The following is a 19,733-nucleotide window of genomic DNA, read 5'->3' as shown; positions in this document are numbered from 1 at the left end:
AGGAGAGCTGATATTCCATTTGGACCAACTAGTTTCTCCCCCTCACCCTGTGTTGCTTGACTCAGGAAGTGCCTGATGCTTCACTGACTGAGGAATGAAGATTCCCCCAAGGCAGGCAGGATCAAGCCAGAAACCAGATTTCTGCAGGGAGCTCGAGCCAGAAGGGGCATAGGAAGAGAATGAGAGCCAGGAGCCTCTTCCATTCCCCAAACCTAGCAACTCCAGGGACTCCTCTCCTCTTCCATCACCTCCAAGACAAGCAATCTCCAAGGAAAAATTAGGCTAATGCCTCTGGCTTAAATAAGTACAGACAGAGAAACCAAGGCACCAACTTAATTCAGGCAAGAGCCAAGGAGGTTGCAGGGAAAGGGGTTTAAGGAAGGCAAGGATGGGCAAGCAATCTAGAAATCAACGTCCTAACCTGTCCTCCAGCCCTTTCAGTCTTCAACTGGGGGCCAAGGACCTGTTAGACTCGGGCTGAATGCTGGGGAAGGCAAAATTCAAGGTTCTTCTGCCCATCCCCTAGTACCAATGTTTGGGTCTGTGGAGGGATACCAAGCTTCCCCAGTCTCAGAGAACACCACATCCCCAGACACAAGCTGAAGAACTCAGGAAATTCCTGAGTTGCTACACACCAATCCTCAGGCAGGTCAAGTGCACCCAGCACTGGGGCTGAAGCAAGCGTGAGTTCCTGCTCCAGACATGGAGACAGTCATGCTGCACATATGGCCCTCAAATGGCACTTAGGGATTTGGCACAAAAAGGACTCTTCTCCCCAGGGTCACTCTCCTTTTGCTACCACATCCCATCATCCCTGTACAACCTGACATCTCTCTTCATTCCTTGAAATATGGAGCCCTGTATTACTCTCAGAAGACAAGAGGCCCCCAACAGAGAGGCAACTGGGTGGATGGCTGAGGAGCAGGAACATAAGACAACACACAGACCTGGAAAACGGATATGCACACAAAGACCAACATGCGCACACAGAAATACAAACATACGGGCCCCCAGGGCCAGACTGGAGAGAATAGGTTTGGGATCAGGGTCATCTTCTTCCATGCCCTGACCCTTTTCTATTTGGCAATGGAAGGGGTAGAGATGCTCTGTGCCCCCTCGCCAGCAGACAGTAAGGGAGCTGGGGACAAAGTGCCCTGACCCTAACCGGCTAGGTCCGTCAGAGCTGGCACCGCCCCTCTCCCTATCAAGCCTGCTTCTCTTTGGCACCTGCTGGTGAACTTCCAGCTCCTCATTTTCTGACATCCCACACACGCCCTAGCCCTCTGGTCAGGCATTTTCACAGTACCAATGAGGCCAGACGCCTCTTTCCCTAGAGCTATGCTGGAACTGAGGCTGAACTGGAGCTGTTCATTTGTTCCCCTCTGGAGACAGATCACAGGACCGGGATTTGGCAAATGAAAACATTCCTCTGAAATACAGGCAGAGTTGGGTCCCCAGAGCATCTCCCTCCTCGGCCTGTGCCTAGGAAGGAGTCTTGGCTGGGTGGGGTTGCCCAGGACTGGTGCTGGGGACACAGGCGTAGCAAAGGCAAGCATGGAATAGGCATTCCTCGTGCCTGTCCCAGTCTTTGTACAAAATATTCCCAGAAAAAAGAGGGAAAGAAAGGTCCCAGTCCTGAGCCTGTTGCCCAGACAGGTAGGGCAGGGGCAGGGATGACAAGCTGCCATTTTAATCAGAGAGGAGGGTTCCCCTCACCTCTACTGCTGCCCACACTTCTGCCCCCAAAAGCTGGAAGGAAGGAGAAGGAACAGCTCTGCCGTCGTAAGAAGAGTATCTTGCATAATCCTCCTGGTATCCCCTCATTCACCAGGCCGAGGGCAGACGAGCATGGTCCTAGCACAGCTGGCTGGGCTTTTCCTTTCCACGGGTGGCAGGGTGGAAGGTCCAGAGCTCCTGCTGCGGCTCCAGCAGCAAGCACAGAGACTGCTCAATGCCCACCTTGGTCCCTTCTACTCAATGTGCAGCTGGGCCCTGCTAACTGCTAGGACCCCCATTGAGGAAGTAAGTGGTCATCTCCCCCTTGCCCTTCACCTTGACCACCCCTCGACACTCCAGCTGGTAGCCCTTGGAAGCCAAAACCTGGTACAGATCCGTGGTCACCTAAGGAGTGAGAAAAAGAGTCCCCTTAGCTTGGATTCCCATCTGCTGTATTTGCAGGGACCCAGAGCTTCTCGGGTCATGCAAGCTCCTCTCCCCAGCTCGTACTCCTTTAACCACACAGCACTGCCACACAGGCCCTGCGAACAGCAGAGAGAGCCCTGTGGATGCTCACTGGACCCATAGGCCTCCTAGCCTCATTCATACCCTCCTCACCTGGATTCGGTCAGGGACCCCCGTGCTGTCCATACGGCTGGAGACATTCACTGTGTTCCCCCAGATGTCATACTGCGGCTTACGAGCCCCAATGACGCCTGCCACGACTGGACCCATGTTCAGCCCTGAGATGGGGAGACCACCAAGTAGTGAATGCACACTTCAGAGACACCCCAGGGAGTCATCGTACCTCCTGGCAGCTTCAGAAAAGGACCCAGAGCAGAAAAGGGCAAGATTGCTGGTTGTAAAAAATGGAAGATCTGGGCATGTCAGCTGAGGAGGTTGCTGTGACAGCCGCTCTGGCTAGGATATTTTTTTTATTACTTCATCCTCACAAAGGGATGCCTTTCCCTACTTTTCAGACAGATGATGTTAGTTACTATCTAGTTACTTCTGACTCAGCACGACTCCACATGTACAAAATAAAAACCACTGTATGGAGTTTTCAAAGCTATAACAGAAGCAGTCTTATCTCCTGAGGCAACCCTGGTAGGATTCCTACTAACTTTTCAGTTGGCAGTCAAGTGACAACTATTTGCAGTATGAGGGTATAAATAAGGATCTCTGTTTAAAGGCTAAGGTACACCCGACTCATGGTGTTTTTTCTCAATTGCTTCATACAGTAAGAAACCGAACAACAATCCCAAAAGCACAGAGTTTGAATTCACCAGCTGCTCTGAGAGAGAAGGCTGGGCAGTGTCCTCCCATGTGCTTTACTGCCTCTGAAAACTTGCTGGAGGGTCAGTTATAGATCAGTTCCAACTCGACAGCACACAACAACAAATGCTAATAGGGAGCTCTTGTGGCCTAATCAATAAGCAGTTGCACTGTGAACCCAAAGACAGGCGGTTTGAATCCACCAGTTGCTGCATGGGAGAAAAATGAGCTATCTCTTCCCATGCAATTTACAGCCTCTGAAAACTCTCTTAGAAGATCAGCTATGAGTCAGTTCCTACTTGACAGCACATAATAAACAGCAACAACCTAAGCTTATAAAAAGGAAGAAGGAAAGAAAATTATGCCTTTGAATTATGAACAAATCTGTCTTGAAAGAAGTGCAGGAGAGGAAGACCCCTCCTTTCGAGGCAGGGATGTTGAAACTTCATCTCACAGACATTGGCATCTTGTCCAGAGGGTCTGAGAAGAAGGAGAAAGAGACTCAACAAGATGGACTGATGCATGACTGCAACGATGGACGCAAGCACGGTGGAGACTGTGAAGACGGCCCAGGATCAGGCAAGGTCTTAATCTGATGTTCACAGGGTCACTGTGAGTAGGAACTGATTGAGGCAACTAACAACATCACCCAGGAGTTTACAGCTGAAGAGCTGGATAAGCTGCTGATTGGCGATTAGTGAAGTCAGGTGACTTCCCAGAAAGCAGAAGAGTCAAAACTCAAACCTAGACTGTCTGACTCTAGAATCCACACTATTATTTCTAGCCAAGTAATTACTGTTACATCAATTTATTATTATGTCCCAGCTTATCTGAAAAGAAGTACCTCTCATCAGACCGGCCATAGGTCTTGGATTTTCGATAAACTTCATTTTGAATCTTGGCTGAGACACCAACTGATTGCTTGAACTTGAGTGACCGTCTCTATCCGTGGTTGCTGTATGCCATCGAGTCAATTCCAATTCACAGTGACCCGACAGGACAGTGTAACTTCCCTACAGTGTTTCCTATATTGTAATGTCTACAAGAACATACAGCCAGGTTTTCCCTCTTACGGAGCCATGGGTAGATTGCATCTAGCAAATCTGGGGTTCTAGTCAAAGACTCCTTTTTCAGCCTGTACTCACTAGCACTGAGGCAGTTCCAACTCAGACCCTCCGATAGTTTACAGGTTTGTAGATCTTAACAGAGGAGGAGACTGCCCACCTTTCTCCCACGTAGCCACTGGTGGATATGAACTGCTACAACCAACCACGTGGCCTTTGGGCTACATGTGGACTATAGCACCAGACAGTAATAATAATGTGAGGACTCTCTTGTGCTCCAATGAGTCTAGGCCAGTGCCTAGCACATGGTCAACTGTTCTTAATATCAGACTTGGTTTGACGTGGGAGATTGGAAACCGGAAATGCCCAGCACCTGATGGAGGATCTGAGATCTCACTCCCTCACACCCCAAGTTGCTCCCTCAACCACTCCCAGAAACAACCCTGGGAAAGCCCACCAGGCAGCCAGGCCCTCTCACCGATCTTCATCTGGAAGTTGTTGAAGGAGTGCTCGTTGATGTGCTTCATCTGCTCCATGAGCCGCATGGCATAATCGGCCAGGGCAGTGATGTGGGAGCGGCCCACCTGGTCATAGGTGCTGGCGTTCAGCCCAGACGCGGCCATGTATGTGCTGCCAATTGTCTTGATCTTCTCCAGCTGCCGGAACCGCTCCTCGCTGATGATCTGGACAGCAAAGGGGGGGTCTGACTGTCAAGGCCAAGAGGCCAAACCCAGCCCTGCCCCAATGCCTTCCTTCCCATGCCTGGATCCCTCCCTTCCCCTAACCTCTAAAACTCCCCCTCTTTCTGGTGACTAAGTCCCTTTCATCTATGGCCCTCCTTCACCAGTCACCATCAGAAATCCAGGTCAGGACTCAGTCCACTTGGATAGCTCCCTAATGCAATCGAGGATCTCAGAAAGGATGCCATCGAGTCAGTGCCAACTCATGGCGATCCCATGTGCCACAGAGCAGAACTGGGTGTTCTTGGCTGTAATCTCTATGGACTGGAGCATCAGGGTGGTGCAGCTAGGTGCCTAACTGCTAGCTGAAAGGTCGGTAGTTCAAAGCTACCCAGTTTTCCTTGGAAGATAGGCGTTGTGGGTGATTTGTTTCCAAAAGGTCATAGCCTTGAAAACCCTCTAGAGCATGCCTACTCAGCTGGTGGCCCCGTCCGCAGGGTGCTGCTCTGTTAACCCAAAGGTCGCGCCTCTGGCAGTTGGAATCCATCAGCAGCTCCACAGGAAAAAGATGGGCAATCTCCTCCCATGCAACGTACAGCCTCCAAAACCCTGCTGGAGGGTCAGCTGTGAGCCAGTGTGACTCCATGGCAGTGAGTCTGCGACTCCGAACAGGGCTGCCGGGAGGTGGAACAGACTCGACAGGAACTAACTAAATAACATTTACGGAAGCAGGTCTGGGACTGCAGCACCAAGCCCTCTGCACTGCCCAGCAGGGATCCTGTTGTTTTTAGGTGTCAGTGCATCAACTTTGACTTATAACTACACTGTGGACACCAGATCTAAAGCTTGCCCTGTCCAATGCCGTCCTCACAATCTCCGAGATGCTCAGATAGTTGTGGTTGTTAGGTGCCATCGAGTCGCCTGTGTCACAGCAACCCTATGTACAATAGCTCTGAACCCCACCCAATCCTGAGCCAGTCTCATTGTCTCTGACACACCTACCCCCATTACTCCAGTCACTGTGTCAGTCTCTCTCTTCTGGGATCATCTTCTCCTGCGCTGTCCCTCCACCCTTCCAAGAATGAAGGAAATCCTTTGTATTTATTATTCTAACCCTCACCTTTTGGGACTCCGAGTCCTCAAGTGAGGAAGTGGCTTTCTTTCTGGACCTGAATGCCCAGGATTCTTCCCCCCATTTTGCGTCCATTTTCTCTATCAAGGTACTATCTTATTTGCTTGGCATCAAGTTGGGGGCAAGGGAGTGTGTGCCCACAAACTGCTGCTACATTCTTCAGTGACATCCTCCTGACAGCTATGCAGCCCCCTCACAGACCTCAGAGTCCCCCTTCCCTTCCCAAAAGTGATGATGCTGACCCTCTCAGGCCAATCCCCATCGGCCTCTGTCATCTTCATGGAGCATGCCCTCCTGCCCCTGCCTCGATTGGGTTCACCCTTCCTCCTACCCAGAAATCCTCAGGTCTCATCCAGCCTCCTCTATTTCTAGCCTTCTATGAAAAGTTTTCTCCACTCTCCCCACCCTCACCCCGACCCCTACCTGTCCAGAACAGATAAGTACCTCATCAAAGTCTGCGATGATCTCGTTGAGCAGCCTCAGGCACTCGACACCCTCGTTGTTTGCCTCCAGCTCCACATAGAACTCGGAGAAGTTGGCAATGGAGGCAAACATGACAGCCACACACTCACATGACTGATAGTAGAGCTCATCGTTGCGGCGCTCGCGGGCCAGAAAGTGTGCAGCCACGTCCTTGGGCAGGATGTTGTGCAGCAGTCTCCGGTTATAGGCCTGGAGCTCTTCCATCTCCTCCTTCTCCCCCGTGGCCTGTGAACACCATGCCCATCACTGACTGCCCGGTACTCATGAGGGAGAGATGCAGTGGCCAAGGCTTAGTGACGGGCATCAGAGGGAACCCAGTGGAAGAAGGACGGCAGGCCTGGATGGGGCCTAAAGGGCAGGTCATAGCAGGGTGAAGCAGGCAGGTGGCCGATGGGGAAAGGGCCTGGGATGGACAAAGAGAAGAGACAGGGAGAGAGCCAGGGTGTGCTTTGGGTGGTCTGACTCTTGGTCATCAAGCAAGAGATGAGTTTCTGGCATGGCCCAGGCTCCCAGGACCTCCCTCATACCCCCGAGGGCCCACCCAGTCACCTGCAGTTTCCAGAGGAAATCCAAGCGAGCGGTCGACTCCACCTGCTGGGCATGCAGATACAGTGCCAGGGCAAACACCAGCAGAATCACAGGGGTCATATACTTGAGTGCCACCCTCCCTGGAGCTGGGCTGAAGGTGAGCAAAGGCATATTCAGTGTCTGAGGGAGGACTGTGGGTACCCTACCTGAGGCTGCCCCTCGAGTCTCACTCACCAGTCCAGCCCGTCGAAGGTCTCGTTGGAAGAAGCCCTGGCAGAGAGACACAACAAAGTCATCACTGTTTCTCAGGTCTCCAGGTGGGAGAATGGAAGGGGAGAGACAGAGACTGCATTTACTGAACATATACTGTAAAAGAGACATTAGGCCAGGACTTAAAATAATCCATTAAGAGCAGAGGGTAAGAGAAAGTTCCACTCCTAGTTCCTTCCTCTACTTACAAACTGTGTGACCTGGGTCAAGTTCTCCTTAAATTCAGTTTGTTGTTGTTGTTATGTGCCATCGAGTCGCTTGCGACTCATAGCGATCCTATGTACAAGAGCTCTAAATGTTGTTCTATCCTGTGCCAACCTAGCCATCTCAAACGCACTTATTCCCACCACTCCAGTCACAGAATAGATCCATCTCACCAAAGGTCTTCCTCTTCTTTGCTTCCCCTCCACTCTGCCAAACACGATGTCCCTTTCCAAGGACCAGTCCCTCCTTGCAACATGCCCAAAATATGTCAGACAAAGCTTCAGAATCCTTGACTCCAGGGAACACTCTGGCTTCACCCTCTCCAGGACAAACCTGTTTGTTCTCCTAGCAGTCCATGGTATATTCAACACTCTTCTCCAGCACCACAGCTCAAAGGCATCAATCCTCTCTCTATCAGCCCTATTCACTGTCCAACTCTCTGATGCATAGCACATAATTGCGAAGACTATAGCCCGGATCAGGCGCACCTTAGTCTCCAGCCTGACATCGTTGCTCTTCAGTACTCTTGAGAGGTCCCTCACAGCCGACTTTCCCAATGCAATTCGTCTCCTGATTTCCTGGCTGCTGTTACCAAGAGCGTTGACTATAGAGCCAAGTAAATTAAAACTGTAAACTATCTCAATCTCTTCACCATCCATGCTGATGCTGCCAGTTGGCCCAGTGGTTAGAATCTTTGTTTTCTTGACATCTAGCTTCAGTCCATATAGGAGGCTGTAGTCCTTGATCTTCTGCAGCAAGCGCCTCAGGTCCTCCTCAGTTTCAGCAAGCAGGGTTGTGTCATTTGCATAACACAGGTTGTTGATGATTCTTCCACCAATCCTGATGCCACATTCCTCTTCGTATAGCCCAGCCTCTCGGATGATCTGTTCTGCATACAGATTGAAAAGGTATGGAGACAGAATACATCCCTGATGGACCCCCTTCTTGATTTTGAACCATGTAGTGTCTCCTTGCTCTGTTCTGACGACTGCCTCCTGGTCCAAGTATAGGTTTCGCATTAGCACAGCCAAATGTTCTGGGATTCCCATTCTTCTTAGAGTCAGCCACAGCTTGTTGTGATCCACACAGTCAAAAGCCTTTGCATAGTCAATGAAAGAAGCACAGATAGACATTCTTCTGGTATTCTTTGCTTTCTGCCAAGATCCATCTGACATTAGCTATAATATCCCTAGTACCACGACCTCTTCTAAATCCAGCTTGCACATCTGGCAGTTCTCTGTTTACTCATCATTAAAATAGCGACCAGCTCTAAATAATACATGTAAAAAGCTTGACACAGTGCCTTGCACATGCCTGCTGAAGTACCTTCAATAAACATTAGTCACTACGTCTTAGAGAAGGTGCAGCCAGAGTGCTCCTTGGAGGCAAAGTTGATGAAGCTTCGTCTCATACTGGGGCATGTTGCTAGGAGAGGCTATTCACGGGAGGGGGATATCATGCTTGGGAAGGTGGAGGCACAGCGAAGGAGAGGAAGACCCTCCACCAGGTGGACCACCACAGTGACCACAGCAATGGGCTTCATGGTGTCAGAAATTATGAAGATGGCACAAGAGAGGGCAGGGATCAGATCTGTCACTCATAAATTTACTGTAAGTTGTACTTGATTCGATGGCACCTAACAACAACTCTCTTTACAACTGTCCCGTGAAATATGTAGTACTGACATTTTATAGAGGAGGAAATTGAGGCTTAAGAGAGGGTAACTTACCTCTCTGTCTAAGGTCACACAGCTAATGAGAGGCCAAGTAAGGATTTCAAACCTAGTGGACTTTTTCTGCCACACTGAGCAAGGGCACAGATGAAAAAGGTAGGGTTCTGGGGGGAAAGCTCATGTGCTGCCCCGGCAAATGCCTCAAGCAGGAGGCAGAAGTTTTGGTTCCTACCTAGGGTGTGGCCACCAAGCAGCTATGTGACCAAAGGTGGTTAAGACAGTGGATATGAAAGCACTGTGCAAACAAGAGAGGGAATTTTTTTATGTGTCTAAAGATACAGGGATTTTCCAGGACTGGAGTTTCCTCGGGGTAACTATTTAGGGTTATGTGCTGTGAGTTCCTCCATTTTTCCCAAAAGTGAGGGGTAAGAGTAGCATGCCAAGGGTGCAGGAGCCTGGACATCAGGGGACAAAGGGTCACGAGGACATAGCAGGATCAGGGAGGCCCCAGGGAATTTTTGTTTGTTTGTTTATTGTGCGTGTACCATCAAATCAGATCTGACTGGTACAGGAGGGAAATTTTCCCTCCTTCTCCGGCAGAGCATCTGGTGGATTTGAACCATGTATGTACCTCTGAGATTGCAGTACAGCTTCTTGTTGCCACCAGGCCACCAGAGCTCCCCAGCCCCAGGGAATTAAAAAAAAAAAAAGGAGAAAAACAACTATGAGATATCATCTCACCCCGGTCAGAATAGCAAAATTTAACAGAACAGCAAGCAACAAATGCTGGCGAGGTTGTGGAGAAACTGGAACCCTTATTCACTGTGGGTGGGAGTGTAAAATGGTGCAATCACTGTGGAAGGTGGTGTGGCGTTTCTCAAAAGTGGCAAATAGAGATATCATTTGACCCAGCAATTCTACTACTGGGAATATACCCCAAAGAGACCATAACTGACATCCAAGCACATAGATGCACACTGATGTTTATCGCAGCTTTGTTCACAATAGCAAGGAGTTGGAAACAACCTAAGTGCCCATCAACAAATGAATGGATAGAGAAGCTGTGGTATAGTCACACAATGGAATAATACCTGCATTGAAAAAGAAGGAACTCATGCAATGTTATTCAAAATGGGTGACCCTGGAGGACATTATGCTAAGTGAAGTATCTCAGTCACAAAAGAACAAATACTGCATGGTACCACTATTGTAAAACAGGACTGATCTCGGGGCTGGGGGGAGACTGAGAAATACGGGTTCAATAATGTATACTGCATTGAAGCAGATGAGGGAGAAAACGGTTTAAAGGGGACATGTGATTAGGTATTTTTGTCATGACAGGAGTCCAGAAGGAAGGCTGTATAGTTGAGTGGACCTGGGGGGAGGGATTGTAAAACAATGAAAGAATTTTTCTTTCACTTTTCCAAGAGTGCAGTGTACTAGAGGGGAGCGTTGGGAGGGGAGAAAAGTACAATAATGAATGAATGGAAATCCAAAGTCTCTGTAAATTTTCATTGAAATTAACAATAAATTTTTAAAAAATGGAGAATAGACTTACAAGCCATGGACACCAAGTAGCAGGTCATAGTTGTCAAAGATGGTGGCTGGAGGACCCAGTAGAAGCAGCACCAAGTAGATGAGCCCCAGGACAAGGATCATGGCCAGCTTTCCAATGCTGCTGATGTGCAGGAAGACAGAGCTGGCCAAGAGACTCAGCAACATGTTCGCGATGAAGTACTGGGGGATGATGACAGAGGCCACGTTGGGTAAAGGCTGAGGCCATGGTGCCCCATGCACCCATGCAGGGGGAGCCCTGCACTCCTCTACCTGGCCTAACCTCCCCTCCATGACCCTCAAATCCCAGTATCTCCTCCGCTTTCCATCCTCAATCTCAATGCTACACCAGGCTCCCTGGCTGCTCTTAGGAGTTGGGGACTCTGATGAGTTCCTGAGGCCCTAGTGCCCATCACCAGGCCTGGCCCAGAGAGGTGAACAAGGAGTACTGGTCAGGACCTCCCCCCTGCCTGAGCACTGCTCGGACACCTCGGGGAAGCTGCAGGTGGGTGCGGTGCCCTCACACAGGGGAGCATCCAGGCCCAGAGAGTAATTGAGCTGCTGCAGGTGGCAGGCGGTGATGTCAGCAGGTGTTACATTCAGCATCTGAGCTGCACACGTCCGGATGAGGGTGTGGTTACAGGTGAACTGCAAAAGTGGAGGAGGTAGATCAGGGTTTCCACGGAGGGATCAGTCTCAGGGACATGCCCAGGTGCCTATTCCACAAGAGCCAAAGTTGTCACTCGAGTATCAAAAGGCACAGGGAGAGCAAGGAGAAGGGACAATTAGAAAGCTAGTCCCTCCTTAGGGACAGTGGGATTCCTGAGGGCACGAAATGTATCTCATTCCTCTCTGACCCCTCCACCCAGTGCCCAGAGCAGCGAGCGCATGACAAGAGTTGAGGTGGGAGCATTACCACTGGACTTTTACCATGTTGGCGATGGCAGAGGTGAAGACTAGCAGGACCGAGAAGACACCGACTGCAGTGCTGTGTGCTCGAGAGCGGACAATGCTGCGGGACAGACGCTGAAGGGCCTTCGGAAACAGCTGGAGGCAGAGGGGAGACAGCTGGAGACGCGCCAGCACCCAGGAACGCAGTCCTCCCCCCTCTCCCGTGTTTCCTCGGGAACGCAGCCTCCCCCCCGCTCCTGTGTGAACCCTCCCTGCCCGTCGCTCAGCATGCGCACCCGGCAGCACCACATACCGAACCACAGGAGTACACAGCACAGATGAGTACGATGATCAGCAGCAGCAGGAAAGTACTGGCATAGATCCCAAGCATCAGGGCTGAGCTAGGGCAGAACAAGGCCAGGAAAAACGTTACTCTGGAAGGCTGTGTGTCCCTGTCCCACCCCTGGGAGGTGACGGAGGGGCAGGGAAGCAGAGAGAGGAGGACTAGGGCTCTCACTGTGGGAAGACGAGGAGCTGGATGAAGCAGATGAAGCAGAAGACCAACAGGGCACAGGCGACGTAGGCTCCGAAGCGGGGATCTACCTTCCTCGAGTACTGAAGGAGAGGAGGCTGAGCTGGGGGCTGGGTCATCCCTGAGGGAGGCAGGGATGGCAAGGGGCAGTGCACTACCAGGGACCTCAAGCGAAAGGAAGAGCATCTGGCCTCATCGATACAGACCCTCACTGGGGTCCCCTTTCCATCCCTCAAACCCCTCTCCTGCTTCACCACTTGTGCTCAGACTTCTCTGCCCGGACCTGCCCACCTCAGCCCTTCCCTTATCACTCTTTCCATTTTGCCAGCCTCCAAACCTTCTTCTCGAGGTCTTCTCTCTGGAAGGTGAGCAGGAACCGGCGCACATGGTCCTTGCGAAGCTGGTCAATGCTGCGTGCATCAATGGCGCGGCCCAGGAACTCATCCACCTCGTCCTCAGGGTTCAGGGCATCTTGGGCCCCTCTGCTAGGAACAGAGAAAATGGCTTCACCAGGTGCAGGAGGTAAGGGCATGGGCAGTAGCCAGGGAAGAGAGGGTGAGCCTGCCCTCAGATAACAGTCACTAAAGGGGGAGAGGTGTCTCAGTGTCCCCACAGCCCCATCTCAGGCCCAAGTGCCTTCTTCCCTTCATTTCCTTCATCTTCAAAATCTGGACTTACCTGTCTTTGCTGGAATCATCAATGCCCTGGAGAAAGGGACACAGTGTGTGAGTGAGGCAGACAGACAGACTACCTCTCCCCTAGCCCCCAACACTGTGCTAAGAATCTCTCCATCATATACTGTGGATAGCGCCTGTGACCCCTTCAAAGAAATCATCCCTCCAGTCCATAACACTCCAAACCACCACCCATAGAGGCAGCAGAAGGGAGAAGAAGGGTATAGGGCAGTGAAGGGGACTGAGACAAGGAAGTGAGGCCACAGGGTCCAGTGCTGTGGGCCCTCACCATCTGGCGGAAAGCCTTAGAGTCCTTGGTGCGGGAAAAGGCACGGTCAGGTACCCAGCGCGGCATCAGCCCCTCCATGGAGTTGGCCCGTGTCCGCTGCAGCTTGGCCAGCATGGCCTTCTCTTCTTTCTGTGTGAGCAGCACAAACACAGGCTAGGAAGAAGGGCCGAGAAAAGGCCCTTGCTCCTGCGCACCATTCTGCCTTTACCCTGCTGCCCTCCCTCAGCCTCTCCCTGGTTCTGACCCGTTTCTGGCTGGCACCCAGGATAAGGAAGGTCTCAATGTGCTGCTCCTTGAGGTACGCATTGCGCTCCCCACCGCGGCCCAGTTCCACCTCATAGTCCCCGTTCAGGTACTGTAGTGTGGCCCGAGTGATGTGGATGCGGCTGTGTGGGGTCAAGAGGGTAAGACCATAGCTCTCTCACCAAGTTCCCATCCCCCACCACAGGGACACCACACCCCACCCCACCCCCTGACTCCTCCACTCACCCAGCCCGGCCTCCTGCCTCCATGTGGTTGGCCAAGGTCACATCATTGGACCACACATCAAACTGCCACTTCCGCAGGCCAAGGACACCGCAGTGCACACGCCCACTGTGGATGCCCACGCGCATGTTCACATTCACTCCTGTCACTTCACGCACCAGCCTGGGAGGACGTGGCTCTGGCTCAGCTCCTGGCATAACCTGCCCTATTCCCAACCTGGAGCCCACCCCCTCATTCCCCTTGGCGATAAACAAAGCCAGACTTAAGTGAGGGAGCAGTGGTTGGCCTTGGCTGGACATGTGCAGAAGGTCTGCACGGGACTCAAGGACAAATGTTGGAGAACTGTTTGCCAGCAGGGGCCCAGTGGCCTTTTGTGGAACTGAGCTGGAGAGGCGTCTTTATTCTCATCTGGGCTCTGCCCAGTTGGCATTCTCTCTGCTTCAGATCCTCCCTGAGCCCCACATCCATGCTGGCTGGACTCTAAGGGTACACACCGATCCCTAACAGGTTGGAGAGGAGAAATGGCCCATGAATGTCCCTAGGGAGGAGGGGAAAGGGGAAAGGGCTAGTCCCCTTCCCAATGGCAGATCTCAGAGACAGCAGAGGAAGCCCAACTTAGGGAAATTCCTGAGGGTACATCAAAGGAGAGGAGGGGTCTGGGTCACCCACAGTTCCAGGGCGTCCAGAAGTGGGGTGCTGCTTACGAGATGGCCTCGATCATGTCCACTCCCATCTCCACACAGCAGTGGGCATGGTCCGCCCGAGCCTCTGGCAGCCCCGACACGCAGTAGTAACAGTCCCCTAAGATCTTGATCCTCAGACAATGATTTTCCTGAAGAAGACAAGAGTTGGAGGAAGGGGTCACCTTTATTCTTGCCCCTACAAGAGTGTAACCCACCACCGTGACTGAAGACCGACTCCATAGCACAGTCTGCTCCACCCTCAGTGCCAGCACTCTTACCGCAGCCAGCTTGTCGAAGCGAGCAAAGAGCTCGTTCAGGGTCATCACCAGCTCCTGCGCAGTGCACTGGGAGGCCAGGCTGGTGAAGCCTTCAATGTCCGCAAACAGGATGCTGGAGATGAGAGCAGAAGACACAGGGGCCATGCACTCCTTACCAATTCCCATACTCCACACCCTTCCTGGCCTCCTCCCACCCCCATCCTACCTGACATTGTCATGCTTCTGGATGTAGATCTTGTGGAACATCATGTCTTCCTTTTTAGAGTTGATGTCTTCTTTCATCTCCAAGGCAACATGCTGGGGCAACACTGACAACAGTAGCCGCTCCTAAACCGGGTAGGTCTCAGTTAGGGTAAGTTTCTTCTCTGTCTTGCATCCCAATCCTTCTGGTCTGTCTCCATTCTCAGGGCCCTCCGGGATCGCTCTGGAGGCCTGAGCATTCCTGCTGGGCTCTGGCCTGCCTCTGCCTCTGTAAGAGCCCTCAGCAGATTCACACCCTGGCTCTCACTGACCCCCCTTCTAGCTACCTCTTTCCACTCTCATACAAGACAGGAGAAGACCCCATGTCACAGGACTTCTGTGATATACAACCCAGGGGGAGACATCCACCCTGTACCCCATAGAGTTGTAGAGTCAGTGAATTTGTTCTGAGTCAGTGAATTTGTTCTGAAAGTTCTTTGGGGCAGGGGCTGGGAGAAGCTCTGGTTGGGGAGACCAGCCCCACCTGCTGCCGATTCTCATGTTGCAGGTGCAGCCGGGCCTGGATGTAGCCTCGGGTCTCCTGAAAGGCTTGACGCTGAGACACCTCAGCTGGGTAGTGTGTGCAGATGCCAATGACGTTAGTGCAGAGGAACAGCAGCATGTTGGCACCGAGCTGTGGGAGGGTGACAGAAGCAGGCGGGTGACTACCTCCCCCGCCCTCACGAAACCACTTGCCACGCTCCATGTGGAAGCACCTTTGGGAAGGAAGCCAGGGCCCAGGGCCCTGTCTGTCCCTGAGCTGCTCCCTGCCCTGTATACAGGGTCCCTGCTCTTCCTCACAGGACTTCAGCCCCCAGTTAAGCCTGCATCACTTTATGCCTAGAAATGAGATCTTTTCAAAGCTCCTTGGAGCAGAAGCACCAACTCAGGCCAGGCAGACTGAACCACAAACAACTCAACCAAAAGGTAAATGCTGCTCCTTCTGCATCTGGTCCTCCTTACAGGATAATACCCAGGAGGCCTGAGCTCTAATCCTGTGAGTGACCCACACGAGAGAGGAAATCCTATCTGAAAGGTGCCTCCCTGCCCTGACATAAGTGACAATCACTATTACTATTATCACCATGGTTTTGTTGATTGCCTACAATGTTTTGGGATTCTACTGGTATCTTCAATATATTAACCAATGTATTTCTTACAGTTCTACATGACATGTGATAACATGCCATCTTAATGGATTGAGAGAAGTTTGTAAGTAACTTGTCCACACAGTTCAAAGTAGAGAAAGATTTGAGCCCAGAATAATCAGACTCCAAAACCTATGTCCTACCCCTACAGTCTAGCACTTTCCAAATTCCCAAGATCCCTGCTCATTTTATTGCCTCAGAGCTTTGGAGGATCCAGGCTCAGAGCTCAAGCCTTGGAGTCATTCATTCCACTGACACACAGAAACCTGTCTAACCCTGGATGAAGTGACTCCATGCCAGGTGACCCCTGAGGTACAGCATCCCCATGCCTCACCTCTTGCCCACCTCGCAGCCCTACTCCCTAGGACCCTCATCCTAGGGCTCCCAAGCCCCCTGTCATCACCATCACTAACTGAAGAGCAAGCCTAAGAGAAGTTGGCCTCAGGGCCTGTGAAAATGCAGGGGTTAATCTGGCACTCTGGACTCCACCCTAGAGTTGGCTGAGGAAATGCTCTGGTTTGAAGAGAAGAGAGAGAAAGAACTTGAACTGGAAGCCAAGACTGTAACTAGTCCTGCAAACTCAGACAAGGTTGCTTAATCCCTGGGCCTCAGTTTCCTCTTAGGGGAACTAGAAGGCTAACTAAGGGTAAGGGCAAGCCCCTAGCTTCTTTCAGTTCTGACCCTTTAGTATTGGCTCCCAGCTTCCCTTTCCAGTCCAGCTCCCAAGCCCAGGACTGACTGGGTCAAGACCTCTCCCTCCCCTGCGGCAGCAGGGGTGAAGAGGGGGGCACGCTATCTCCCTCTCTCCCTCGGGGGTTTCTAAGAATAGCCCCCAGTAGGGGAGAAGGAAAGGGGGGGCAAACCAGGCAACTTCCCTTCCTGGCCCCAGGAGCCCAAGAGGAAAATGTGAGTCACAGTGGAGGGAAGGGGAAGGGGGATGAGGGACTGAAATAACTCTGTACACACACACCCCTATCTGGCTGTGAGAAAAAATGGATGCCAGGGGACTGGAGGAGACTCCAGGCTAAGCCTGGGTCACTGAGTCAGACTGTTCAGACTCTAAAAGAGGAGAGTAGACCCGGAGGAGGAGGAAGGTTCCTTCCCAGAGGGGCTAATCTAGGAGGGCCTGTCCAAACAATTGCTCCATCAGGTCCACCTGGATAAAGGGAACTCTTCTCAGCTCAGGGGAAAATTTTAGGCAACTCTGGCACAGGAACTGGCACAAGGGCAGGGGGAGACTTACCCACCCATCCCAAGAATGTGCCTGCTAAGACCCACTGGGTGAAGCTGCAGGCAGCGGGTGGCTGGCACAGGCCTGGCCTCTGTAGAGCTCTGCCTCCCCAGTCAGGCACTGGCCCAACTCTGGGCACCATGCCCGCTGAGAGCAGAGCAGAGCAGAGACACCCACCTACCCACTGGGCACCCAGAGAGGAATGGGGAGGGGAAGCATCCCAGCTCCAAAGCCCAGCTAGATAGCCAATCTATAAAAATGTTGGAAAGCTAGCAAAAACAGAAGGATCCTGGCCCTTTAAGAGACCTGACAGTGCCCTGCAGGCACGTGCTCCACAAACAGACGGGCTATAAAGTTATGACCTGTTCTGGAGCACAAGGAGGGTGGAGAGAGGCATCATGCCAGAGTACCCAGCTTCTCACCCTGGGAGCCTCAGGCAACTTCCCTTTTATGGGTGGGGCTAAGGTGGGCTATAAGCCACAAACTCAGGAAAGCCTCCCTTGAACCTTGAACATAGGAGAGGTCAGCTCCCAGCAAGGTGTGGATGGAGGGTTATGAGGTGTGCTGGTTAGAGAACTGTGCCTACAGCAGCCTCAGAAGGACCAGCTGGGGGAAGACATCCTAGTTTCTGTTCCCTGTGTGGACCAGTGGCAGCTCAGCCTATACTACCCAGAAAAAGATGATGGCAAACTCACTTGCTGGAAACCCCCTCACTGGGTACCTCTCCTACAGAATGGGGCCCCTGTGGTTTCCATGCCCTCTGGGAAAAGGTGGGGCTATAGCAGCAACATCTCTAAGCAGAAATTATTTTTATCCTAATTTTACAGATGGGGGAAACTAAGGCTCCAAAAGACAAGGCTAGTTGTCTTGAGAGTCCACAGTGGAGAATGTGGACCATCTGAAAACCAGGTCAGCCTATAGCCAAGCTCTTATTTCTCAATCCACATGAGCCCCACCTCACAAACCATAAAAAAAACTCAAGGCAATAGCTGGCTTGGACAGAGAACCACAAGGCAGGACTGCCAGGCCCCCAGTGATCAGGATGGGAAGAGCACGTCAAGATCAGATCCTTAATGCCCGTCTTTTACAGTCTGGCCCCACTCAAATTATACCTAGCTCGGGAGACAGCTGACCTGGCTCTTCCCCCCCCCTATCCTCTCAGAGATGGCCTTGGTCCAGGGCAGAGACGCCTCCTCCCGTGCCAACTCTATCCAAAGCCTGCTCCATCCCTCCCAGTCACCACTTCAAGATGCTTTTCAGGGATAGAACCAAAGCCTCGAGTCTCAGATGTCAACATGAAGTGAGAGATGCCAAGATCTCCACACAGCCTGTACTACCTTCTCAAGAGTCCCTAGGCCTGGATCTAAGCACCAGGAGGGCCACCGCACTGCACCTATGGCTTTTCTAGTTCAGAGGCCTCAAGCTAAAGAGCTGGATGGAAACTGTAGGCCAGTGTTACAGCGTGCAGGGCCCTCCCTTCACCCTTTGCTCCAGATCCCTAACAGAACTGACCCTAAAATCAGACCTCCAGTTTTTTATCCTCCTCCCAGACATCCCAAACCCAGTCTCCACCCAAGATTCACACATTCCTCATTCCGGGTGGTGTTCCCCACGCCCACCTCCCTTACCACCAACCTGCTTCCAAAGGAAGGCATCTTCACGGTTGAGTTGCCAGGCCAATATCAAATGCAGGGTGGAGAGGCCCAGGCCACTGAAGACAGCTGCCCGCATGCGGATGGGTAGGAGTGTGTAGGTGATGTAGACAAAGAACACAGGGCACCAGAGGCCTGCAGAGGGGCTGTGAGGAGTGGCTGCAAGGGCCCCCCCGACCTGCACGGCTGCCAGAATCCCCAGCACCACGTAGCTCACCACCCACATGGAGTCCTGACGGAAGCTGTGTCGATTGCACACCACCATGAGTGCCACGAAGAGGGTGGCAGCACAGGCCAGGAGGGCCACATAGGCAGGCTGCGGGCGGGCAGGTGCCGCATGGAAGGCCAGCAGCACAGCTGTGAGCAGCACCAGCACGGCCATCAACAGCGTCAGGCTGCTCTGGTTCATCTGGAAAAAGTACCGCTGGTACAGACGCTCCAGCTTGGCAGAGCGGAACTGCTTCGACTGGAACACCTGGGCCACGCGACGCCAGCAGGATCGCGCGCCCCTGGGCGCCACCTCAGGCACCAGCTCAGCTGCCCCTACCGCTGTGGCTGCTTCTGTGTCATCAAAGCCCAGGGCCACAGCCCGCAGCCCCAGCTCTGCGCCTCTGCCTAAACCACCCCTTCGGATGAACCCCTCATCCTGCCAGGGGCATCGAGGGGGAGCTGCAGGGGTGGGGCTAGGAGGCTCTGCATCGCGGAGGCAGCTCATGTATCGAGGTGTGCAGAAGCCACTCGACCGGGTCCCTCGGCGCAGACGCTTTTGCCCGTTGCGTTCACCCCAGGCTGTTTTCCTTTCATCCACTTTGGGGACCAAGAGACCACTAAACCACGACATGCTGCTGGGAGGAAAGGAAAGAGATGGTATTAATACCATCACTGCAGCCACTGCTACCACCAGTGGTTATTATCAACTGCGTGCTTCCTACTGCCAAGCTAAGTGCTTTTGCGCACCATTCTCATAAAATTACCGAGACAGATGGCTTATGCGTTCAATGGCTGAGGAACTTGAGACATAAGGAAGTAAAATAATTTGCCCAAGATCAAG

At 52.3% G+C, this 19,733-nt stretch overlaps 1 protein-coding gene across 2 annotated transcripts; it reads right to left on the bottom strand.

The window, feature by feature from the left end:
* Positions 1 to 1,995: 1,995 nt before the first annotated feature.
* On the bottom strand, positions 1,996 to 19,523 carry ADCY6 (adenylate cyclase 6). 2 transcript variants are annotated; one of them, XM_006902489.1, is made up of 21 exons: positions 18,666 to 19,523; positions 15,136 to 15,285; positions 14,617 to 14,738; positions 14,412 to 14,523; positions 14,155 to 14,282; positions 13,454 to 13,612; positions 13,209 to 13,350; positions 12,965 to 13,093; positions 12,680 to 12,705; positions 12,339 to 12,486; positions 11,987 to 12,084; positions 11,783 to 11,870; positions 11,509 to 11,625; positions 11,068 to 11,226; positions 10,583 to 10,761; positions 7,113 to 7,148; positions 6,900 to 7,029; positions 6,312 to 6,575; positions 4,534 to 4,738; positions 2,335 to 2,459; positions 1,996 to 2,121 (listed from the first exon to the last, which is right to left on the bottom strand). In XM_006902489.1, exons 1-21 carry the CDS (start codon positions 19,521 to 19,523, stop codon positions 1,996 to 1,998), a joined length of 3,501 nt encoding a protein of 1,166 aa, XP_006902551.1. The 2 variants fall into 2 exon arrangements, with proteins under 2 accessions (XP_006902551.1, XP_006902552.1); XM_006902490.1 differs by lacking the exon at positions 11,068 to 11,226.
* Between the last annotated feature and the right edge of the window lie 210 nt (positions 19,524 to 19,733).

This window comes from Elephantulus edwardii, unplaced genomic scaffold, assembly GCF_000299155.1.
Source record: "Elephantulus edwardii isolate Elephantulus edwardi_28Jun2011 unplaced genomic scaffold, EleEdw1.0 scaffold00418, whole genome shotgun sequence".
Lineage (NCBI taxonomy): Eukaryota > Metazoa > Chordata > Mammalia > Macroscelidea > Macroscelididae > Elephantulus > Elephantulus edwardii.
Note: the sequence above shows the minus strand (reverse complement) of the source record. Positions and strands in the feature narration are given on the sequence as shown.